Here is a 20,551-nt window from a genome sequence, read left to right as displayed (position 1 = left end):
TAGACTATCCTATAAATAAGACTATATACACTAGACTATCCTATAAATAAGACTATATACACTAGACTATCCTATAAATAAGACTATATACACTAGACTATCCTATAAATAAGACTATATACACTAGACTATCCTATAAATAAGACTATATACACTAGACTATCCTATACACTAGACTATCCTATAAATAAGACTATATACACTAGACTATCCTATAAATAAGACTATATACACTAGACTATCCTATAAATAAGACTATATACACTAGACATATACACTATCCTATAAATCTAGACTATATACACTAGACTATATACACTATCCTATATACACTATCCTATACACAACTATCCTATACACACTATCCTATAAATAAGACTATATACACTAGACTATCACTATCCTATACACACTATCCTATACACAGACTATCCTATAAAGAAGACTATATACACTAGACTATATACACTATCCTATACACACTATCCTATACACACTATCCTATAAATAAGACTATATACACTAGACTATATACACTAGACTATACACACTATCCTATACACACTATCCTATACACACTATCCTATAAATAAGACTATATACACTAGACTATATACACTAGACTATACACACTATCCTATACACACTATCCTATAAATAAGACTATATACACTAGACTATATACACTAGACTATACACACTATCCTATACACTAGACTATATACACTAGACTATATACACTATCCTATATACACTATCCTATACACTAGACTATATACACTAGACTATATACACTAGACTATCCTATACACACTATCCTATATACACACTATCCTATACACACTATCCTATACACACTATCCTATACACACTATCCTATACACTAGACTATCCTATAAATAAGACTATATACACACTAGACTATCCTATACCATATCCTATACACTATCCTATACACTATCCTATACACTAGACTATCCTATACACTAGACTATCCTATACACACTATCCTATACACTAGACTATATACACTAGACTATCCTATACACTAGACTATATACACTAGACTATCCTATACACTTGACTATAACACTAGACTATATACACTAGACTATCCTATACACTAGACTATATACACTAGACTATCCTATACACTTGACTTTACACTAGACTATATACACTATCATACACACTATCCTATACACACTATCCTATACACTATCCTATACACACTATCCTATACACTAGACTATATACACTATCCTATACACTAGACTAGACTATATACACTAGACTATATACACTAGACTATCCTATACACTAGACTATCCTATACACTAGACTATATACACTAGACTATCCTATACACTAGACCATCCTATACACTAGACTATATACACTAGACTATCCTATACACTAGACTATATACACTAGACTATCCTATACACTAGACGATATACACTAGACTATCCTATACACTAGACTATCCTATACACTATCATATACACTAGACTATATACACTAGACTATATACACTAGACTATCCTATACACTAGACTATCCTATACACTAGACTATCCTATACACTAGACTATCCTATACACTAGACTATCCTATACACTAGACTATATACACTAGACTATCCTATACACTAGACTATATACACTAGACTATCCTATACACTTGACTATAACACTAGACTATATACACTAGACTATCCTATACACTAGACTATATACACTAGACTATCCTATACACTTGACTTTACACTAGACTATATACACTATCCTATACACTAGACTATCCTATACACTAGACTATATACACTATCCTATACACTAGACTATCCTATACACTAGACTATATACACTAGACTATCCTATACACTAGACTATCCTATACACTAGACTATATACACTAGACTATCCTATACACTAGACTATCCTATACACTACACTATCCTATACACTAGACTATCCTATACACTAGACTATATACACTAGACTATCCTATACACTAGACTATCCTATACACTAGACTATATACACTAGACTATCCTATACACTAGACTATCCTATACACTAGACTATCCTATACACTAGACTATATACACTAGACTATCCTATAAATAAGACTATATACACTAGACTATCCTATAAATAAGACTATATACACTAGACTATCCTATAAATAAGACTATATACACTAGACTATCCTATACACTAGACTATCCTATAAATAAGACTATATACACTAGACTATCCTATAAATAAGACTATATACACTAGACTATCCTATAAATAAGACTATATACACTAGACTATCCTATAAATAAGACTATATACACTAGACTATCCTATAAATAAGACTATATACACTAGACTATATACACTAGACTATATACACTATCCTATATACTCTATCCTATACACTAGACTATCCTATAAATAAGACTATATACACTAGACTATCCTATACACTAGACTATCCTATAAATAAGACTATATACACTAGACTATCCTATACACTAGACTATATACACTAGACTATCCTATAAATAAGACTATATACACTAGACTATCCTATAAATAAGACTATATACACTAGACTATCCTATAAATAAGACTATATACACTAGACTATCCTATACACTAGACTATCCTATAAATAAGACTATATACACTAGACTATCCTATAAATAAGACTATATACACTAGACTATCCTATAAATAAGACTATATACACTAGACTATCCTATAAATAAGACTATATACACTAGACTATCCTATAAATAAGACTATATACACTAGACTATATACACTAGACTATATACACTATCCTATATACTCTATCCTATACACTAGACTATCCTATAAATAAGACTATATACACTAGACTATCCTATACACTAGACTATCCTATAAATAAGACTATATACACTAGACTATCCTATACACTAGACTATCCTATAAATAAGACTATATACACTAGACTATCCTATAAATAAGACTATATACACTAGACTATCCTATAAATAAGACTATATACACTAGACTATCCTATAAATAAGACTATATACACTAGACTATCCTATACACTAGACTATCCTATAAATAAGACTATATACACTAGACTATCCTATAAATAAGACTATATACACTAGACTATCCTATAAATAAGACTATATACACTAGACTATCCTATAAATAAGACTATATACACTAGACTATCCTATACACTAGACTATCCTATAAATAAGACTATATACACTAGACTATCCTATAAATAAGACTATATACACTAGACTATCCTATAAATAAGACTATATACACTAGACTATCCTATAAATAAGACTATATACACTAGACTATCCTATAAATAAGACTATATACACTAGACTATCCTATAAATAAGACTATATACACTAGACTATCCTATACACTAGACTATCCTATAAATAAGACTATATACACTAGACTATCCTATAAATAAGACTATATACACTAGACTATCCTATAAATAAGACTATATACACTAGACTATATACACTATCCTATACTCTAGACTATATACACTAGACTATATACACTATCCTATATACACTATCCTATACACACTATCCTATACACACTATCCTATAAATAAGACTATATACACTAGACTATATACACTATCCTATACACACTATCCTATACACACTATCCTATAAAGAAGACTATATACACTAGACTATATACACTATCCTATACACACTATCCTATACACACTATCCTATAAATAAGACTATATACACTAGACTATATACACTAGACTATACACACTATCCTATACACACTATCCTATACACACTATCCTATAAATAAGACTATATACACTAGACTATATACACTAGACTATACACACTATCCTATACACACTATCCTATAAATAAGACTATATACACTAGACTATATACACTAGACTATACACACTATCCTATACACACTATCCTATACACACTATCCTATACACACTATCCTATAAATAAGACTATATACACTAGACTATATACACTAGACTATACACACTATCCTATACACACTATCCTATACACACTATCCTATAAATAAGACTATATACACTAGACTATATACACTAGACTATACACACTATCCTATACACACTATCCTATAAATAAGACTATATACACTAGACTATATACACTAGACTATACACACTATCCTATACACACTATCCTATACACACTATCCTATACACTAGACTATATACACTAGACTATATACACTATCCTATATACACTATCCTATACACTAGACTATATACACTAGACTATCCTATACACACTATCCTATATACACACTATCCTATACACACTATCCTATACACACTATCCTATACACACTATCCTATACACACTATCCTATACACTAGACTATCCTATAAATAAGACTATATACACACTAGACTATCCTATACCATATCCTATACACTATCCTATACACTATCCTATACACTAGACTATCCTATACACTAGACTATCCTATACACACTATCCTATACACTATCATACACACTATCCTATACACACTATCCTATACACTATCCTATACACACTATCCTATACACTAGACTATATACACTATCCTATACACTAGACTATCCTATACACTAGACTAGACTATATACACTAGACTATATACACTAGACTATCCTATACACTAGACTATCCTATACACTAGACTATATACACTAGACTATCCTATACACTAGACCATCCTATACACTAGACTATATACACTAGACTATATACACTAGACCATCCTATACACTAGACTATATACACTAGACTATATACACTAGACTATATACACTAGACTATCCTATACACTAGACCATCCTATACACTAGACTATATACACTAGACTATCCTATACACTAGACGATATACACTAGACTATCCTATACACTAGACTATCCTATACACTATCATATACACTAGACTATATACACTAGACTATATACACTAGACTATCCTATACACTAGACTATCCTATACACTAGACTATCCTATACACTAGACTATCCTATACACTAGACTATCCTATACACTAGACTATATACACTAGACTATCCTATACACTAGACTATATACACTAGACTATCCTATACACTTGACTATAACACTAGACTATATACACTAGACTATCCTATACACTAGACTATATACACTAGACTATGCTATACACTTGACTTTACACTAGACTATATACACTATCCTATACACTAGACTATCCTATACACTAGACTATCCTATACACTATCCTATACACTATCCTATACACACTAGACTATATACACTAGACTATATACACTAGACTATCCTATACACTAGACTATCCTATACACTAGACTATCCTATACACTAGACTATCCTATACACTAGACTATATACACTAGACTATCCTATACACTAGACTATCCTATACACTATCCTATATACACTAGACTATCCTATACACTAGACTATATACACTATCCTATACACTAGACTATCCTATACACTTGACTATATACACTAGACTATATACACTATCCTACACACTATCCTACACACTATCCTATACACTAGACTATATACACTATCCTATACACTAGACTATATACACTATCCTACACACTATCCTACACACTAGACTATATACACTATCCTATACACTAGACTATATACACTAGACTATCCTATACACTATCCTATACACTAGACTATCCTATACACTAGACTATATACACTAGACTATCCTATACACTAGACTATCCTATACACTAGACTATCCTATACACTAGACTATATACACTAGACTATATACACTAGACTATCCTATACACTATCCTATACACTAGACCATCCTATACACTAGACCATCCTATACACTAGACTATATACACTAGACTATCCTATACACTAGACTATCCTATACACTAGACTATCCTATACACTAGACTATATACACTAGACTATCCTATAAACTAGACTATCCTATAAACTAGACTATCCTATACACTAGACTATCCTATACACTAGACTATCCTATACACTAGACTATCCTATACACTTGACTATACACTAGACTATATACACTAGACTATCCTATACACTAGACTATCCTATACACTTGACTTTACACTAGACTATATACACTATCCTATACACTAGACTATCCTATACACTAGACTATCCTATACACTAGACTATCCTATACACTAGACTATCCTATACACTAGACTATATACACTAGACTATCCTATACACTAGACTATATACACTAGACTATCCTATACACTAGACTATCCATTACACTAGACTATCCATTACACTAGACTATCCTATACACTAGACTATATACACTAGACTATATACACTATCCTATACACTAGACTATATACACTAGACTATCCTATACACTAGACTATCCTATACACTATCCTATACACACTAGACTATATACACTAGACTATATACACTAGACTATCCTATACACTAGACTATCCTATACACTATCCTATACACTAGACTATATACACTAGACTATCCTATACACTAGACTATATACACTATCCTATACACTAGACTATCCTATACACTTGACTATATACACTATCCTATACACTAGACTATATACACTATCCTATACACTAGACTATATACACTATCCTACACACTATCCTACACACTAGACTATATACACTAGACTATATACACTATCCTATACACTAGACTATATACACTATCCTATACACTAGACTATATACACTAGACTATATACACTAGACTATATACACTATCCTATACACTAGACTATATACACTAGACTATCCTATACACTAGACTATATACACTAGACTATCCTATACACTAGACGATATACACTAGACTATCCTATACACTAGACTATCCTATAAACTAGACTATATACACTAGACTATCCTATAAACTAGACTATATACACTAGACTATCCTATAAATAAGACTATATACACTAGACTATCCTATACACTAGACTATCCTATACACTAGACTATATACACTAGACTATCCTATACACTAGACTATCCTATACACTAGACGATATACACTAGACTATCCTATACACTAGACGATATACACTAGACTATCCTATACACTAGACTATATACACTAGACTATATACACTAGACTATCCTATACACTAGACTATATACACTAGACTATCCTATACACTATCCTATACACTAGACTATCCTATACACTAGACTATATACACTAGACTATCCTATACACTAGACTATCCTATACACTAGACTATCCTATACACTAGACTATATACACTAGAATATATACACTAGACTATCCTATACACTAGACTATCCTATACACTAGACTATCCTATACACTAGACTATATACACTAGACTATCCTATACACTAGACTATCCTATACACTAGACTATATACACTAGACTATCCTATACACTAGACTATATACACTAGACCATCCTATACACTAGACTATCCTATACACTAGACTATCCTATACACTAGACTATCCTATACACTAGACTATATACACTAGACTATCCTATACACTAGACTATCCTATACACTAGACTATATACACTAGACTATCCTATACACTAGACTATATACACTAGACCATCCTATACACTAGACTATCCTATACACTAGACTATATACACTAGACTATATACACTAGACTATCCTATACACTAGACTATATACACTAGACTATCCTATACACTAGACTATATACACTACGAGAGAGAGGAAGAGGAGAGAGAGGAAGAGGAGAGAGAGGAAGAGATAAAAGGAGGTGTTTATACCTGAGGGCAGAGACTACTTTCTCCACAGCCACCTGCAGAACGGTTTTGATTGACAGGTCCAGGTTGCCCACAGCGGTGACCAGCAGCTCTCCGATTTGCTCCAGCGGCTGTCCGTCTGTCGCCATGGTGACAGCCAGGGCCTGGACTTTGGACCGTTCAGAACGGGAGAGATCATAGGTACGACTGTAGCTCTGCAACCGCTCCTGAGAGAGAGAGAGAGTAGGGAAGAGAGAGAGAGAGTAGGAGAGAGAGTAGGAGAGAGAGAGTAGGAGAGAGAAGGGGAGAGAGAGTAGGAGAGAGAGAGAGAGTGAAGGGGGAGAGAGAGAGAGATGCTGTAGGGGATAGAGAGAGTAGGGATGTGCCTGTCTCTGTGCGTGTTCAGTCCAGTGTGTAGAGGCGACAGCTTAAGTGACTGCTGCTGCAGCGATTGTGCCTAAATACTCTCTCATTTTAACATGAAACAGCTTTCACATCACTGGTCTCTGTAGCCCTGCACAGCTCAACACAAACGCCAGCCAGCCAGCCAGCCAGCCAGCCAGCCAGACATACATATAATTCAAATGAATAAACTACACTTGGGCTTTACGACGGATCACTTACATGTATCATTATAGAAGCACCTGGATGGACTCAGTCACAGGAAGGGGAGGAGTTACCTGGTTGCTATCTTTGAGTGACAGGACGAAGGCGTGTCCTAGCGTGTCCAGGTGAGCCAAGGACTGCTGCAGGTGGGAGAGGGCGTGGTCAAAGCTGGACGGGTCGCTTCTGTCCGACTCCACGTCGTCTACGCCCCTTTTCTTACTCTTCTCTCGGAGCTGCCGGAGAGCCTTCATCCCCCTCTTCATCACCTCCACCCGCACACTCACACTGAGCTAGGAGAGGAGAGAGAGGGGAGAGAGGGGTTAACACACTGAGCTAGGAGAGGAGAGAGAGGGGAGAGAGGGGTTAACACACTGAGCTAGGAGAGGAGAGAGAGGGGAGAGAGGGGTTAACACACTGAGCTAGGAGAGGAGAGAGAGGGGAGAGAGGGGTTAACACACTGAGCTAGGAGAGGAGAGAGAGGGGAGAGAGGGGTTAACACACTGAGCTAGGAGAGGAGAGAGAGGGGTTAACACACTGAGCCAGGAGAGGAGAGAGAGGGGTTAACACACTGAGCTAGGAGAGGAGAGAGAGGGGTTAACACACTGAGCCAGGAGAGAGAGAGAGGGGTTAACACACTGAGCCAGGAGAGGAGAGAGAGGGGTTAACACACTGAGCCAGGAGAGGAGAGAGAGGGGTTAACACACTGAGCTAGGAGAGGAGAGAGAGGGGTTAACACACTGAGCCAGGAGAGGAGAGAGAGGGGTTAACACACTGAGCCAGGAGAGGAGAGAGAGGGGTTAACACACTGAGCCAGGAGAGGAGAGAGAGGGGTTAACACACTGAGCCAGGAGAGGAGAGAGAGGGGTTAACACACTGAGCCAGGAGAGGAGAGAGAGGGGTTAACACACTGAGCTAGGAGAGGAGAGAGAGGGGTTAACACACTGAGCCAGGAGAGGAGAGAGAGGGGTTAACACACTGAGCTAGGAGAGGAGAGAGAGGGGTTAACACACTGAGCTAGGAGAGGAGAGAGAGGGGTTAACACACTGAGCCAGGAGAGGAGAGAGAGGGGTTAACACACTGAGCCAGGAGAGGAGAGAGAGGGGTTAACACACTGAGCTAGGAGAGGAGAGAGAGGGGTTAACACACTGAGCCAGGAGAGGAGAGAGAGGGGTTAACACACTGAGCCAGGAGAGGAGAGAGAGGGGTTAACACACTGAGCCAGGAGAGGAGAGAGAGGGGTTAACACACTGAGCCAGGAGAGGAGAGAGAGGGGTTAACACACTGAGCTAGGAGAGGAGAGAGAGGGGTTAACACACTGAGCCAGGAGAGGAGAGAGAGGGGTTAACACACTGAGCTAGGAGAGGAGAGAGAGGGGTTAACACACTGAGCTAGGAGAGGAGAGAGAGGGGTTAACACACTGAGCTAGGAGAGGAGAGAGAGGGGTTAACACACTGAGCTAGGAGAGGAGAGAGAGGGGTTAACACACTGAGCTAGGAGAGGAGAGAGAGGGGTTAACACACTGAGCTAGGAGAGGAGAGAGAGGGGTTAACACACTAGGAGAGGAGAGAGAGGGGTTAACACACTAGGAGAGGAGAGAGAGGGGTTAACACACTGGGCCAGGAGAGGAGAGAGAGGGGTTAACACACTGAGCCAGGACGGACGGACAGGCGAGAGAGAAGTCAAATGTCTACTGTTTGCTGATGATCTGGTGCTTCTGTCCCCAACCAAGGAGGGCCTACGGCAGCACCTAGATCTTCTGCACAGATTCTGTCAGACCTGGGGCCCTGACAGACCTGGGGCCCTGACAGACCTGGGGCCCTGACAGACGTGGGGCCCTGACAGACCTGGGGCCCTGACAGACCTGGGGCCCTGACAGACCTGGGGCCCTTACAGACCTGGGCCCTGACAGACCTGGGGCCCTGACAGACCTGGGCCCTGACAGACCTGGGGCCCTGACAGACCTGGGCCCTGACAGACCTGGGGCCCTGACAGACCTGGGCCCTGACAGACCTGGGGCCCTGACAGACCTGGGCCCTGACAGCCTGGGGCCCTTACAGACCTGGGCCCTGCAGACCTGGGCCCTGACAGACCTGGGCCCTTACAGACCTGGGGCCCTGACAGACCTGGGGCCTGACAGACCTGGGCCCTGACAGACCTGGGGCCCTGACAGACCTGGGGCCTGACAGACCTGGGGCCCTTACAGACCTGGGCCCTGACAGACCTGCGAGTTGACAGTAAATCTCACTTAGACAAAAATAACAGTGTCCAAAAATGGTCCAGTTACCAGGACCACAAATACAAATTCCATCTAGACACCGTTGCCCTAGAGCACACAACAAACTAAACATACCTCGGCCTAAACATCAGCACCACAGGTAACTTCCACAAAGCTGTGAACGATCTGAGAGACGAGGCAAGAAGGGCCTTCTACGCCATCAAAAGGAACATAAAATCTGACATCCCAATTAGGATCTGGCTAAAAATACTCGAATCAGTTATAGAACCCATTGCCCTTTATGGTTGTGAGGTCTGGGGTCCGCTCACCAACCAAGAATTCACAAAATGGAACAAACACCAAATTGAGACTCTGCATGCAGAATTCTGCAAAAATATCCCCAGTGTACAACATAAAACACCAAATAATGCAGAGCAGAATTAGGCCGATACCCGCTAATTATCAAAATCCAGAAAAGAGCTGTTAAATTCTACAACCACCTAAAAGGAAGTGATTCCCAAACCTTCCATAACAAAGCCATCACCTACAGAGAGATGAACCTGGAGAAGAGTCCCCTAAGCAAGCTGGTCCTTCCATAACAAAGCCATCACCTACAGAGAGATGAACCTGGAGTAGAGTCCCCTAAGCAAGCTGGTCCTTCCATAACAAAGCCATCACCTACAGAGAGATGAACCTGGAGTAGAGTCCCCTAAGCAAGCTGGTCCTTCCATAACAAAGCCATCACCTACAGAGAGATGAACCTGGAGAAGAGTCCCCTAAGCAAGCTGGTCCTTCCATAACAAAGCCATCACCTACAGAGAGATGAACCTGGAGTAGAGTCCCCTAAGCAAGCTGGTCCTTCCATAACAAAGACATCACCTACAGAGAGATGAACCTGGAGAAGAGTCCCCTAAGCAAGCTGGTCCTTCCATAACAAAGCCATCACCTACAGAGAGATGAACCTGGAGTAGAGTCCCCTAAGCAAGCTGGTCCTTCCATAACAAAGCCATCACCTACAGAGAGATCAGAGAGTCCCCCACCGTAGCTTTGACTATGTACAGACTCAGTGAGCATAGCCTTGCTATTGAGAAAGGTCGCCGTAGGCAGACCTGGCTCTCAAGAGAAGACAGGCTATGTGCAACACTGCCCACAAAATGAGGTGGAAACTGAGCTGCACTTCCTAACCTCCTGCCCAAATGTATGACCATATTAGAGACACATATTTCCCTCAGATTACACAGATACACAAAGAATTAGAAAACTCCCATATCTACTGGGTGAAATACCACAGTGTGACATCACAGCAGCAAGATGTGTGACCTGTTGCCACAAGAAAAGGTCAACCAGTGAAGAACAAACACCATTGTAAATACAACCCATATTTATGTTTATTTATTTTCCCTTTTGTACTTTAACTATTTGCACATCGTTACAACACTGTATGTAGACATAATATGATCACATTTTTTTTGGATCACTCACTTTTGTGAGAGTAATGTTCACTGTTCAGAGAGAGTGAAAGAGGGAGATGGATAGAGAGAGAAAAACAAAAACAGAGAGAGATAAAAGTGGATCGTTATTAATCATGTCAGGGGCTGTAGAAGAGGAGGGGGGACAGGGTGGGCATGCCAGGGGCTGTAGAAGAGGAGGGGGACAGGGTGGGTATGTCAGGGGCTGTAGAAGAGGAGGGGGGACAGGGTGGGCATGCCAGGGACTGTAGAAGAGGAGGGGGACAGGGTGGGTATGCCAGGGGCTGTAGAAGAGGAGGGGGACAGGGTGGGTATGCCAGGGGCTGTAGAAGAGGAGGGGGACAGGGTGGGCATGCCAGGGGCTGTAGAATAGGAGGGGGACAGGGTGGGCATGCCAGGGGCTGTAGAAGAGGAGGGGGACAGGGTGGGCATGCCAGGGACTGTAGAAGAGGAGGGGGACAGGGTGGGCATGCCAGGGACTGTAGAAGAGGAGGGGGACAGGGTGGGTATGCCAGGGACTGTAGAAGAGGAGGGGGGACAGGGTGGGTATGCCAGGGGCTGTAGAAGAGGAGGGGGACAGGATGGGCATGCCAGGGGCTGTAGAAGAGGAGGGGGGACAGGGTGGGTATGCCAGGGACTGTAGAAGAGGAGGGGGACAGGGTGGGTATGCCAGGGGCTGTAGAAGAGGAGGGGGACAGGGTGGGTATGCCAGGGGCTGTAGAAGAGGAGGGGGACAGGGTGGGTATGCCAGGGGCTGTAGAAGAGGAGGGGGACAGGGTGGGCATGCCAGGGGCTGTAGAAGAGGAGGGGGGACAGGGTGGGCATGCCAGGGACTGTAGAAGAGGAGGGGGACAGGGTGGGTATGCCAGGGACTGTAGAAGAGGAGGGGGACAGGGTGGGTATGCCAGGGACTGTAGAAGAGGAGGGGGACAGGGTGGGTATGTCAGGGGCTGTAGAAGAGGAGGGGGACAGGGTGGGCATGCCAGGGACTGTAGAAGAGGAGGGGGACAGGGTGGGTATGCCAGGGACTGTAGAAGAGGAGGGGGACAGGGTGGGTATGCCAGGGGCTGTAGAAGAGGAGGGGGACAGGATGGGCATGCCAGGGGCTGTAGAAGAGGAGGGGGACAGGGTGGGTATGCCAGGGACTGTAGAAGAGGAGGGGGACAGGGTGGGTATGCCAGGGGCTGTAGAAGAGGAGGGGGACAGGGTGGGCATGCCAGGGACTGTAGAAGAGGAGGGGGACAGGGTGGGTATGCCAGGGACTGTAGAAGAGGAGGGGGACAGGGTGGGTATGCCAGGGGCTGTAGAAGAGGAGGGGGACAGGGTGGGCATGCCAGGGGCTGTAGAAGAGGAGGGGGACAGGGTGGGTATGCCAGGGACTGTAGAAGAGGAGGGGGGACAGGGTGGGCATGCCAGGGACTGTAGAAGAGGAGGGGGACAGGGTGGGCATGCCAGGGACTGTAGAAGAGGAGGGGGACAGGGTGGGCATGCCAGGGACTGTAGAAGAGGAGGGGGACAGGGTGGGTATGCCAGGGGCTGTAGAAGAGGAGGGGGACAGGGTGGGCATGCCAGGGGCTGTAGAAGAGGAGGGGGACAGGGTGGGTATGCCAGGGACTTTAGAAGAGGAGGGGGGACAGGGTGGGCATGCCAGGGACTGTAGAAGAGGAGGGGGACAGGGTGGGTATGCCAGGGGCTGTAGAAGAGGAGGGGGACAGGGTGGGTATGCCAGGGGCTGTAGAAGAGGAGGGGGACAGGGTGGGTATGCCAGGGGCTGTAGAAGAGGAGGGGACAGGGTGGGTATGCCAGGGGCTGTAGAAGAGGAGGGGGACAGGGTGGGCATGCCAGGGGCTGTAGAAGAGGAGGGGGACAGGGTGGGTATGCCAGGGACTGTAGAAGAGGAGGGGGACAGGGTGGGTATGCCAGGGGCTGTAGAAGAGGAGGGGGACAGGGTGGGCATGCCAGGGGCTGTAGAAGAGGAGGGGGACAGGGTGGGTATGCCAGGGGCTGTAGAAGAGGAGGGGACAGGGTGGGCATGCCAGGGGCTGTAGAAGAGGAGGGGGACAGGGTGGGCATGCCAGGGGCTGTAGAAGAGGAGGGGGACAGGGTGGGCATGCCAGGGACTGTAGAAGAGGAGGGGGACAGGGTGGGTATGCCAGGGGCTGTAGAAGAGGAGGGGGACAGGGTGGGTATGCCAGGGGCTGTAGAAGAGGAGGGGGACAGGGTGGGCATGCCAGGGGCTGTAGAAGAGGAGGGGGACAGGGTGGGTATGCCAGGGACTGTAGAAGAGGAGGGGGACAGGGTGGGCATGCCAGGGACTGTAGAAGAGGAGGGGGACAGGGTGGGTATGCCAGGGACTGTAGAAGAGGAGGGGGACAGGGTGGGTATGCCAGGGGCTGTAGAAGAGGAGGGGGACAGGGTGGGCATGCCAGGGACTGTAGAAGAGGAGGGGGACAGGGTGGGTATGCCAGGGGCTGTAGAAGAGGAGGGGGGACAGGGTGGGCATGCCAGGGACTGTAGAAGAGGAGGGGGACAGGGTGGGCATGCCAGGGACTGTAGAAGAGGAGGGGGACAGGGTGGGCATGCCAGGGACTGTAGAAGAGGAGGGGGACAGGGTGGGTATGCCAGGGGCTGTAGAAGAGGGGGGGGACAGGGTGGGTATGCCAGGGGCTGTAGAAGAGGGGGGGACAGGGTGGGTATGCCAGGGGCTGTAGAAGAGGAGGGGGACAGGGTGGGCATGCCAGGGGCTGTAGAAGAGGGGGGGGACAGGGTGGGTATGCCAGGGACTGTAGAAGAGGAGGGGGACAGGGTGGGCATGCCAGGGACTGTAGAAGAGGAGGGGGACAGGGTGGGCATGCCAGGGGCTGTAGAAGAGGAGGGGACAGGGTGGGTATGCCAGGGGCTGTAGAAGAGGGGGGGACAGGGTGGGCATGCCAGGGGCTGTAGAAGAGGAGGGGGACAGGGTGGGTATGCCAGGGGCTGTAGAAGAGGAGGGGGGACAGGGTGGGCATGCCAGGGACTGTAGAAGAGGAGGGGGACAGGGTGGGCATGCCAGGGGCTGTAGAAGAGGATGGGGGACAGGGTGGGTATGCCAGGGGCTGTAGAAGTGGAGGGGACAGGGTGGGCATGCCAGGGGCTGTAGAAGAGGAGGGGGACAGGGTGGGTATGCCAGGGGCTGTAGAAGAGGACGGGGGACAGGGTGGGCATGCCAGGGGCTGTAGAAGAGGAGGGGGACAGGGTGGGCATGCCAGGGGCTGTAGAAGAGGAGGGGGACAGGGTGGGTATGCCAGGGGCTGTAGAAGAGGAGGTGGACAGGGTGGGTATGCCAGGGGCTGTAGAAGAGGAGGGGGACAGGGTGGGCATGCCAGGGACTGTAGAAGAGGAGGGGGACAGGGTGGGCATGCCAGGGGCTGTAGAAGAGGAGGGGGGACAGGGTGGGTATGCCAGGGGCTGTAGAAGAGGAGGGGGACAGGGTGGGCATGCCAGGGGCTGTAGAAGAGGAGGGGGACAGGGTGGGTATGCCAGGGGCTGTAGAAGAGGAGGGGGACAGGGTGGGTATGCCAGGGGCTGTAGAAGAGGAGGGGACAGGGTGGGTATGCCAGGGGCTGTAGAAGAGGAGGGGGACAGGGTGGGTATGCCAGGGACTGTAGAAGAGGAGGGGGACAGGGTGGGTATGCCAGGGGCTGTAGAAGAGGAGGGGGACAGGGTGGGTATGCCAGGGGCTGTAGAAGAGGAGGGGGACAGGGGTGGGCATGCCAGGGGCTGTAGAAGTGGAGGGGGACAGGGTGGGCATGCCAGGGACTGTAGAAGAGGAGGGGGACAGGGTGGGTATGCCAGGGGCTGTAGAAGAGGAGGGGGACAGGGTGGGCATGCCAGGGGCTGTAGAAGAGGAGGGGGACAGGGTGGGCATGCCAGGGACTGTAGAAGAGGAGGGGGACAGGGTGGGCATGCCAGGGACTGTAGAAGAGGAGGGGGGACAGGGTGGGCATGCCAGGGACTGTAGAAGAGGAGGGGGACAGGGTGGGTATGCCAGGGGCTGTAGAAGAGGAGGGGGGACAGGGTGAAGAGCGAGGAGACGACGCTTCCATTGACAGGCCTCAGTGATCAATACCACCCAGGAAAATTGAATCCTCCCCATTTCCCTACTAAACTACAACACCTGGTGAGGAAGTGGTTAGCCCCCACCTCCCACATGGCCTCCTGGGGGACGGATCGAACCATGGGGGGGGAAGGTTAGTATTTAGATCAAGAGAGAGACAGCTGTTCCCACTGGTATATGGGTGAGGGAGAGGAACAGAAAGGGAGGACAGAGGATGGAAATGAAGAAGAGAGAAGAGGACAGAGGATGGAAATGGAGAAGAGAGAAGAGGACAGAGGATGGAAATGGAGAAGAGAGAACAGTAGGGAGGACAGAGGATGGAAATGGAGAAGAGAGAAGAGGACAGAGGATGGAAATGGAGAAGAGAGAACAGTAGGGAGGACAGAGGATGGAAATGGAGAAGAGAGAAGAGGACAGAGGATGGAAAGGGAGAAGAGAGAAGAGGACAGAGGATGGAAATGGAGAAGAGAGAACAGTAGGGAGGACAGAGGATGGAAAGGGAGAAGAGTAGAAGAGGACAGAGGATGGAAATGGAGAAGAGAGAAGAGGACAGAGGATGGAAAGGGAGAAGAGTAGGTATGGAGGGATGAGAGAGAAAAGAGGAGATAAACAGGGAGGGTGTTGATTAGAGCTAATGTGTGGGTTAAAAGCTCAGTGGGTGAGAGGTGCCTGCTGGGAGATGGAGTTTAACGGCTCTGAAGTAAAAGGGGGATCAATCAACTCACCAGGAGAGAAGAGAAGAGAGAGGCAGAGGAGAAGGAGCAAGCAGGGGAGAGAGGGGGTTGTATCTGTATTTGTATTTATTATGGATCCCCATTAGTTACTGCCAAAGCAGCAGCTACTCTTCCTGGGGTCCAGCAAAATGAACACAGTTGGAGAGGAGAAAGCAGGGGAGAGAGGGGGTTGGAGAGGAGAAAGCAGGGGAGAGAGGGGGTTGGAGAGGAGAAAGCAGGGGAGAGAGGGGGTTAGAGAGGAGAAAGCAGGGGAGAGAGGGGATGGGAGAGGAGAAAGCAGGGGAGAGAGGGGATGGGAGAGGAGAAAGCAGGGGAGAGAGGGGATGGGAGAGGAGAAAGCAGGGGAGAGAGGGGATGGGAGAGGAGAAAGCAGGGGAGAGAGGGGGTGGAGAGGAGAAAGCACGGGAGAGAGGGGATGGGAGAGGAGAAAGCAGGGGAGAGAGGGGGTGGAGAGGAGAAAGCAGGGGAGAGAGGGGATGGGAGAGGAGAAAGCAGGGGAGAGAGGGGGTGGAGGGGGTAGAGAGGAGAAAGCAGGGGAGAGAGGGGTTAGAGAGGAGAAAGCAGGGAGAGAGGGGGGTGGAGAGGAGAAAGCAGGGGAGAGAGGGGGTGGAGAGGAAGAGGGGAGAGGGGTTGGAGAGGAGAAAGCAGGGGAGAGAGGGGGGTTAGAGAGGAGAAAGCAGGGAGAGAGGGGATGGGAGAGGAGAAAGCAGGGGAGAGAGGGGGTGGAGAGGAGAAAGCAGGGGAGAGAGGGGATGGGAGAGGAGAAAGCAGGGGAGAGAGGGGGTGGGAGAGGAGAAAGCAGGGGAGAGAGGGGGGTTAGAGAGGAGAAAGCAGGGGAGAGAGGGGGGGTGGAGAGGAGAAAGCAGGGGGAGAGGGGGGTGGAGAGGAGAAAGCAGGGGAGAGAGGGGGTGGAGAGGAGAGAGGGGGTTGGAGAGGAGAAAGCAGTGGAGAGAGGGGATTGGAGAGGAGAGAGGGGGTTAGAGAGGGGTTAGAGAGGGGGTTAGAGAGGAGAAAGCAGGGGAGAGAGGGGGTTAGAGAGAGGGGGGTTAGAGAGGAGAAAGCAGGGGAGAGAGGGGGATGGAGAGGAGAGAGGGGTTAGAGAGGGGGTTAGAGAGGGGGTTAGAGGGGAGAAAGCAGGGGAGAGAGGGGGTGGAGAGGAGAAAGCAGGGGAGAGAGGGGATGGGAGAGGAGAAAGCAGGGGAGAGAGGGGGTGGGAGAGGAGAAAGCAGGGGAGAGAGGGGGTGGAGAGGAGAAAGCAGGGGAGAGAGGGGATTGGAGAGGAGAAAGCAGGGGAGAGAGGGGGTTAGAGAGGAGAAAGCAGGGGAGAGAGGGGGTGGGAGAGGAGAAAGCAGGGGAGAGAGGGGGGTGGAGAGGGGTTAGAGAGGAGAAAGCAGGGGAGAGAGGGGTTAGAGAGGAGAAAGCAGGGGAGAGAGGGGGTGGAGAGGGGTTAGAGAGGAGAAAGCAGGGAGAGAGGGGGTTAGAGAGGAGAAAGCAGGGGAGAGAGGGGGTGGAGAGGAGAAAGCAGGGGGAGAGGGGGTGGAGAGGAGAAAGCAGGGGAGAGAGGGGGTGGAGAGGAGAGAGGGGTTGGAGAGGAGAAAGCAGGGGAGAGAGGGGGTTAGAGAGGAGAAAGCAGGGGAGAGAGGGGATGGGAGAGGAGAAAGCAGGGGAGAGAGGGGGTAGAGAGGAGAAAGCAGGGGAGAGAGGGGATGGGAGAGGAGAAAGCAGGGGAGAGAGGGGGTGGAGAGGAGAAAGCAGGGGAGAGAGGGGATGGGAGAGGAGAAAGCAGGGGAGAGAGGGGGTGGAGAGGAGAAAGCAGGGGAGAGAGGGGGTGGAGAGGAGAAAGCAGGGGGAGAGGGGGGTGGAGAGGGGTTAGAGAGGAGAAAGCAGGGGAGAGAGGGGGTTAGAGAGGAGAAAGCAGGGGAGAGAGGGGGGTGGAGAGGAGAAAGCAGGGGGGAGAGGGGGTGGAGAGGAGAAAGCAGGGGAGAGAGGGGGTGGAGAGGAGAGAGGGGGTTGGAGAGGAGAAAGCAGGGGAGAGAGGGGGTTAGAGAGGAGAAAGCAGGGGAGAGAGGGGGGTGGAGAGGAGAAAGCAGGGGAGAGAGGGGGGTGGAGAGGAGAAAGCAGTGGAGAGAGGGGATTGGAGAGGGGGTTAGAGAGGGGGTTAGAGAGGAGAAAGCAGGGGAGAGAGGGGGTTAGAGAGGGGGTTAGAGAGGAGAAAGCAGGGGAGAGAGGGGGATGGAGAGGAGAGAGGGGGTTAGAGAGGGGGTTAGAGAGGGGTTAGAGGGGAGAAAGCAGGGGAGAGAGGGGGTGGAGAGGAGAGAGGGGGGTTAGAGAGGGGTTAGAGGGGAGAAAGCAGGGGAGAGGGGGGTGGAGAGGAGAGAGGGGGTTAGAGAGGGGTTAGAGAGGAGAGAGGGGGTTAGAGAGGGGGTTAGAGAGGGGGTTAGAGAGGAGAGAGGGGTTAGAGAGGGGGTTAGAGAGGAGAGGGGGTTAGAGAGGGGGTTAGAGGGGAGAAAGCAGGGGAGAGAGGGGGGTGGAGAGGAGAAAGCAGGGGAGAGAGGGAATGGGAGAGGAGAAAGCAGGGGAGAGAGGGGGGTGGAGAGGAGAAAGCAGGGGAGAGAGGGGATGGGAGAGGAGAAAGCAGGGGAGAGAGGGGATGGGAGAGGAGAAAGCAGGGGAGAGAGGGGGTTAGAGAGGAGAAAGCAGGGGAGAGAGGGGATGGGAGAGGAGAAAGCAGGGGAGAGAGGGGGTGGAGAGGAGAAAGCAGGGGAGAGAGGGGATGGGAGAGGAGAAAGCAGGGGAGAGAGGGGGTTGGAGAGGAGAAAGCAGGGGGAGAGGGGGGTGGAGAGGAGAAAGCAGGGGAGAGAGGGGGGTGGAGAGGGGGTTAGAGAGGAGAAAGCAGGGGAGAGAGGGGGTTAGAGAGGAGAAAGCAGGGGAGAGAGGGGGTGGAGAGGAGAAAGCAGGGGAGAGAGGGGGTGGAGAGGAGAAAGCAGGGGAGAGAGGGGTGGGGAGGAGAGAGGGGGTTGGAGAGGAGAAAGCAGGGGAGAGAGGGGTTAGAGTAGGAGAAAGCAGGGGAGAGAGGGGGTGGAGAGGAGAAAGCAGGGGAGAGAGGGGGTGGAGAGGAGAAAGCAGGGGAGAGAGGGGGTGGAGAGGAGAAAGCAGTGGAGAGAGGGGGTTGGAGAGGAGAGAGGGGGTTAGAGAGGGGGTTAGAGAGGGGGTTAGAGAGGAGAAAGCAGGGGAGAGAGGGGTTAGAGAGGGGGTTAGAGAGGAGAAAGCAGGGAGAGAGGGGATGGAGAGGAGAGAGGGGGTTAGAGAGGGGGTTAGAGAGGGGTTAGAGAGGAGAAAGCAGGGGAGAGAGGGGGTGGAGAGGAGAGAGGGGGTTAGAGAGGGGGTTAGAGGGGAGAAAGCAGGGGAGAGAGGGGGGTGGAGAGGAGAGAGGGGTTAGAGAGGAGAGAGGGGTTAGAGAGAGGGGTTAGAGAGGGGTTAGAGAGGAGAGAGGGGTTAGAGAGGGGGTTAGAGAGGAGAGAGGGGGTTAGAGAGGGGTTAGAGGGGAGAAAGCAGGGAGAGAGGGGGTGGAGAGGAGA

At 47.9% G+C, this 20,551-nt stretch overlaps 1 protein-coding gene across 1 annotated transcript in view; it reads right to left on the bottom strand.

Moving 5' to 3' along the window:
- The window catches only part of nbas (NBAS subunit of NRZ tethering complex), a 307,080-nt gene that overhangs the window by 59,791 nt on the left and 226,738 nt on the right, over positions 1-20,551 (bottom strand). Inside the window, exons 47-48 of the mRNA XM_045721215.1 lie at positions 8,534-8,749; positions 7,878-8,080 (exon numbers count right to left, since the gene is read on the bottom strand). Coding sequence (XP_045577171.1) covers positions 7,878-8,080; positions 8,534-8,749 — 419 coding nt within the window. The remainder of the gene's footprint in view (positions 1-7,877; positions 8,081-8,533; positions 8,750-20,551) is intronic.

This window comes from Salmo salar, chromosome ssa06, assembly GCF_905237065.1.
Source record: "Salmo salar chromosome ssa06, Ssal_v3.1, whole genome shotgun sequence".
NCBI classification, from domain to species: domain Eukaryota; kingdom Metazoa; phylum Chordata; class Actinopteri; order Salmoniformes; family Salmonidae; genus Salmo; species Salmo salar.
Note: the sequence above shows the minus strand (reverse complement) of the source record. Positions and strands in the feature narration are given on the sequence as shown.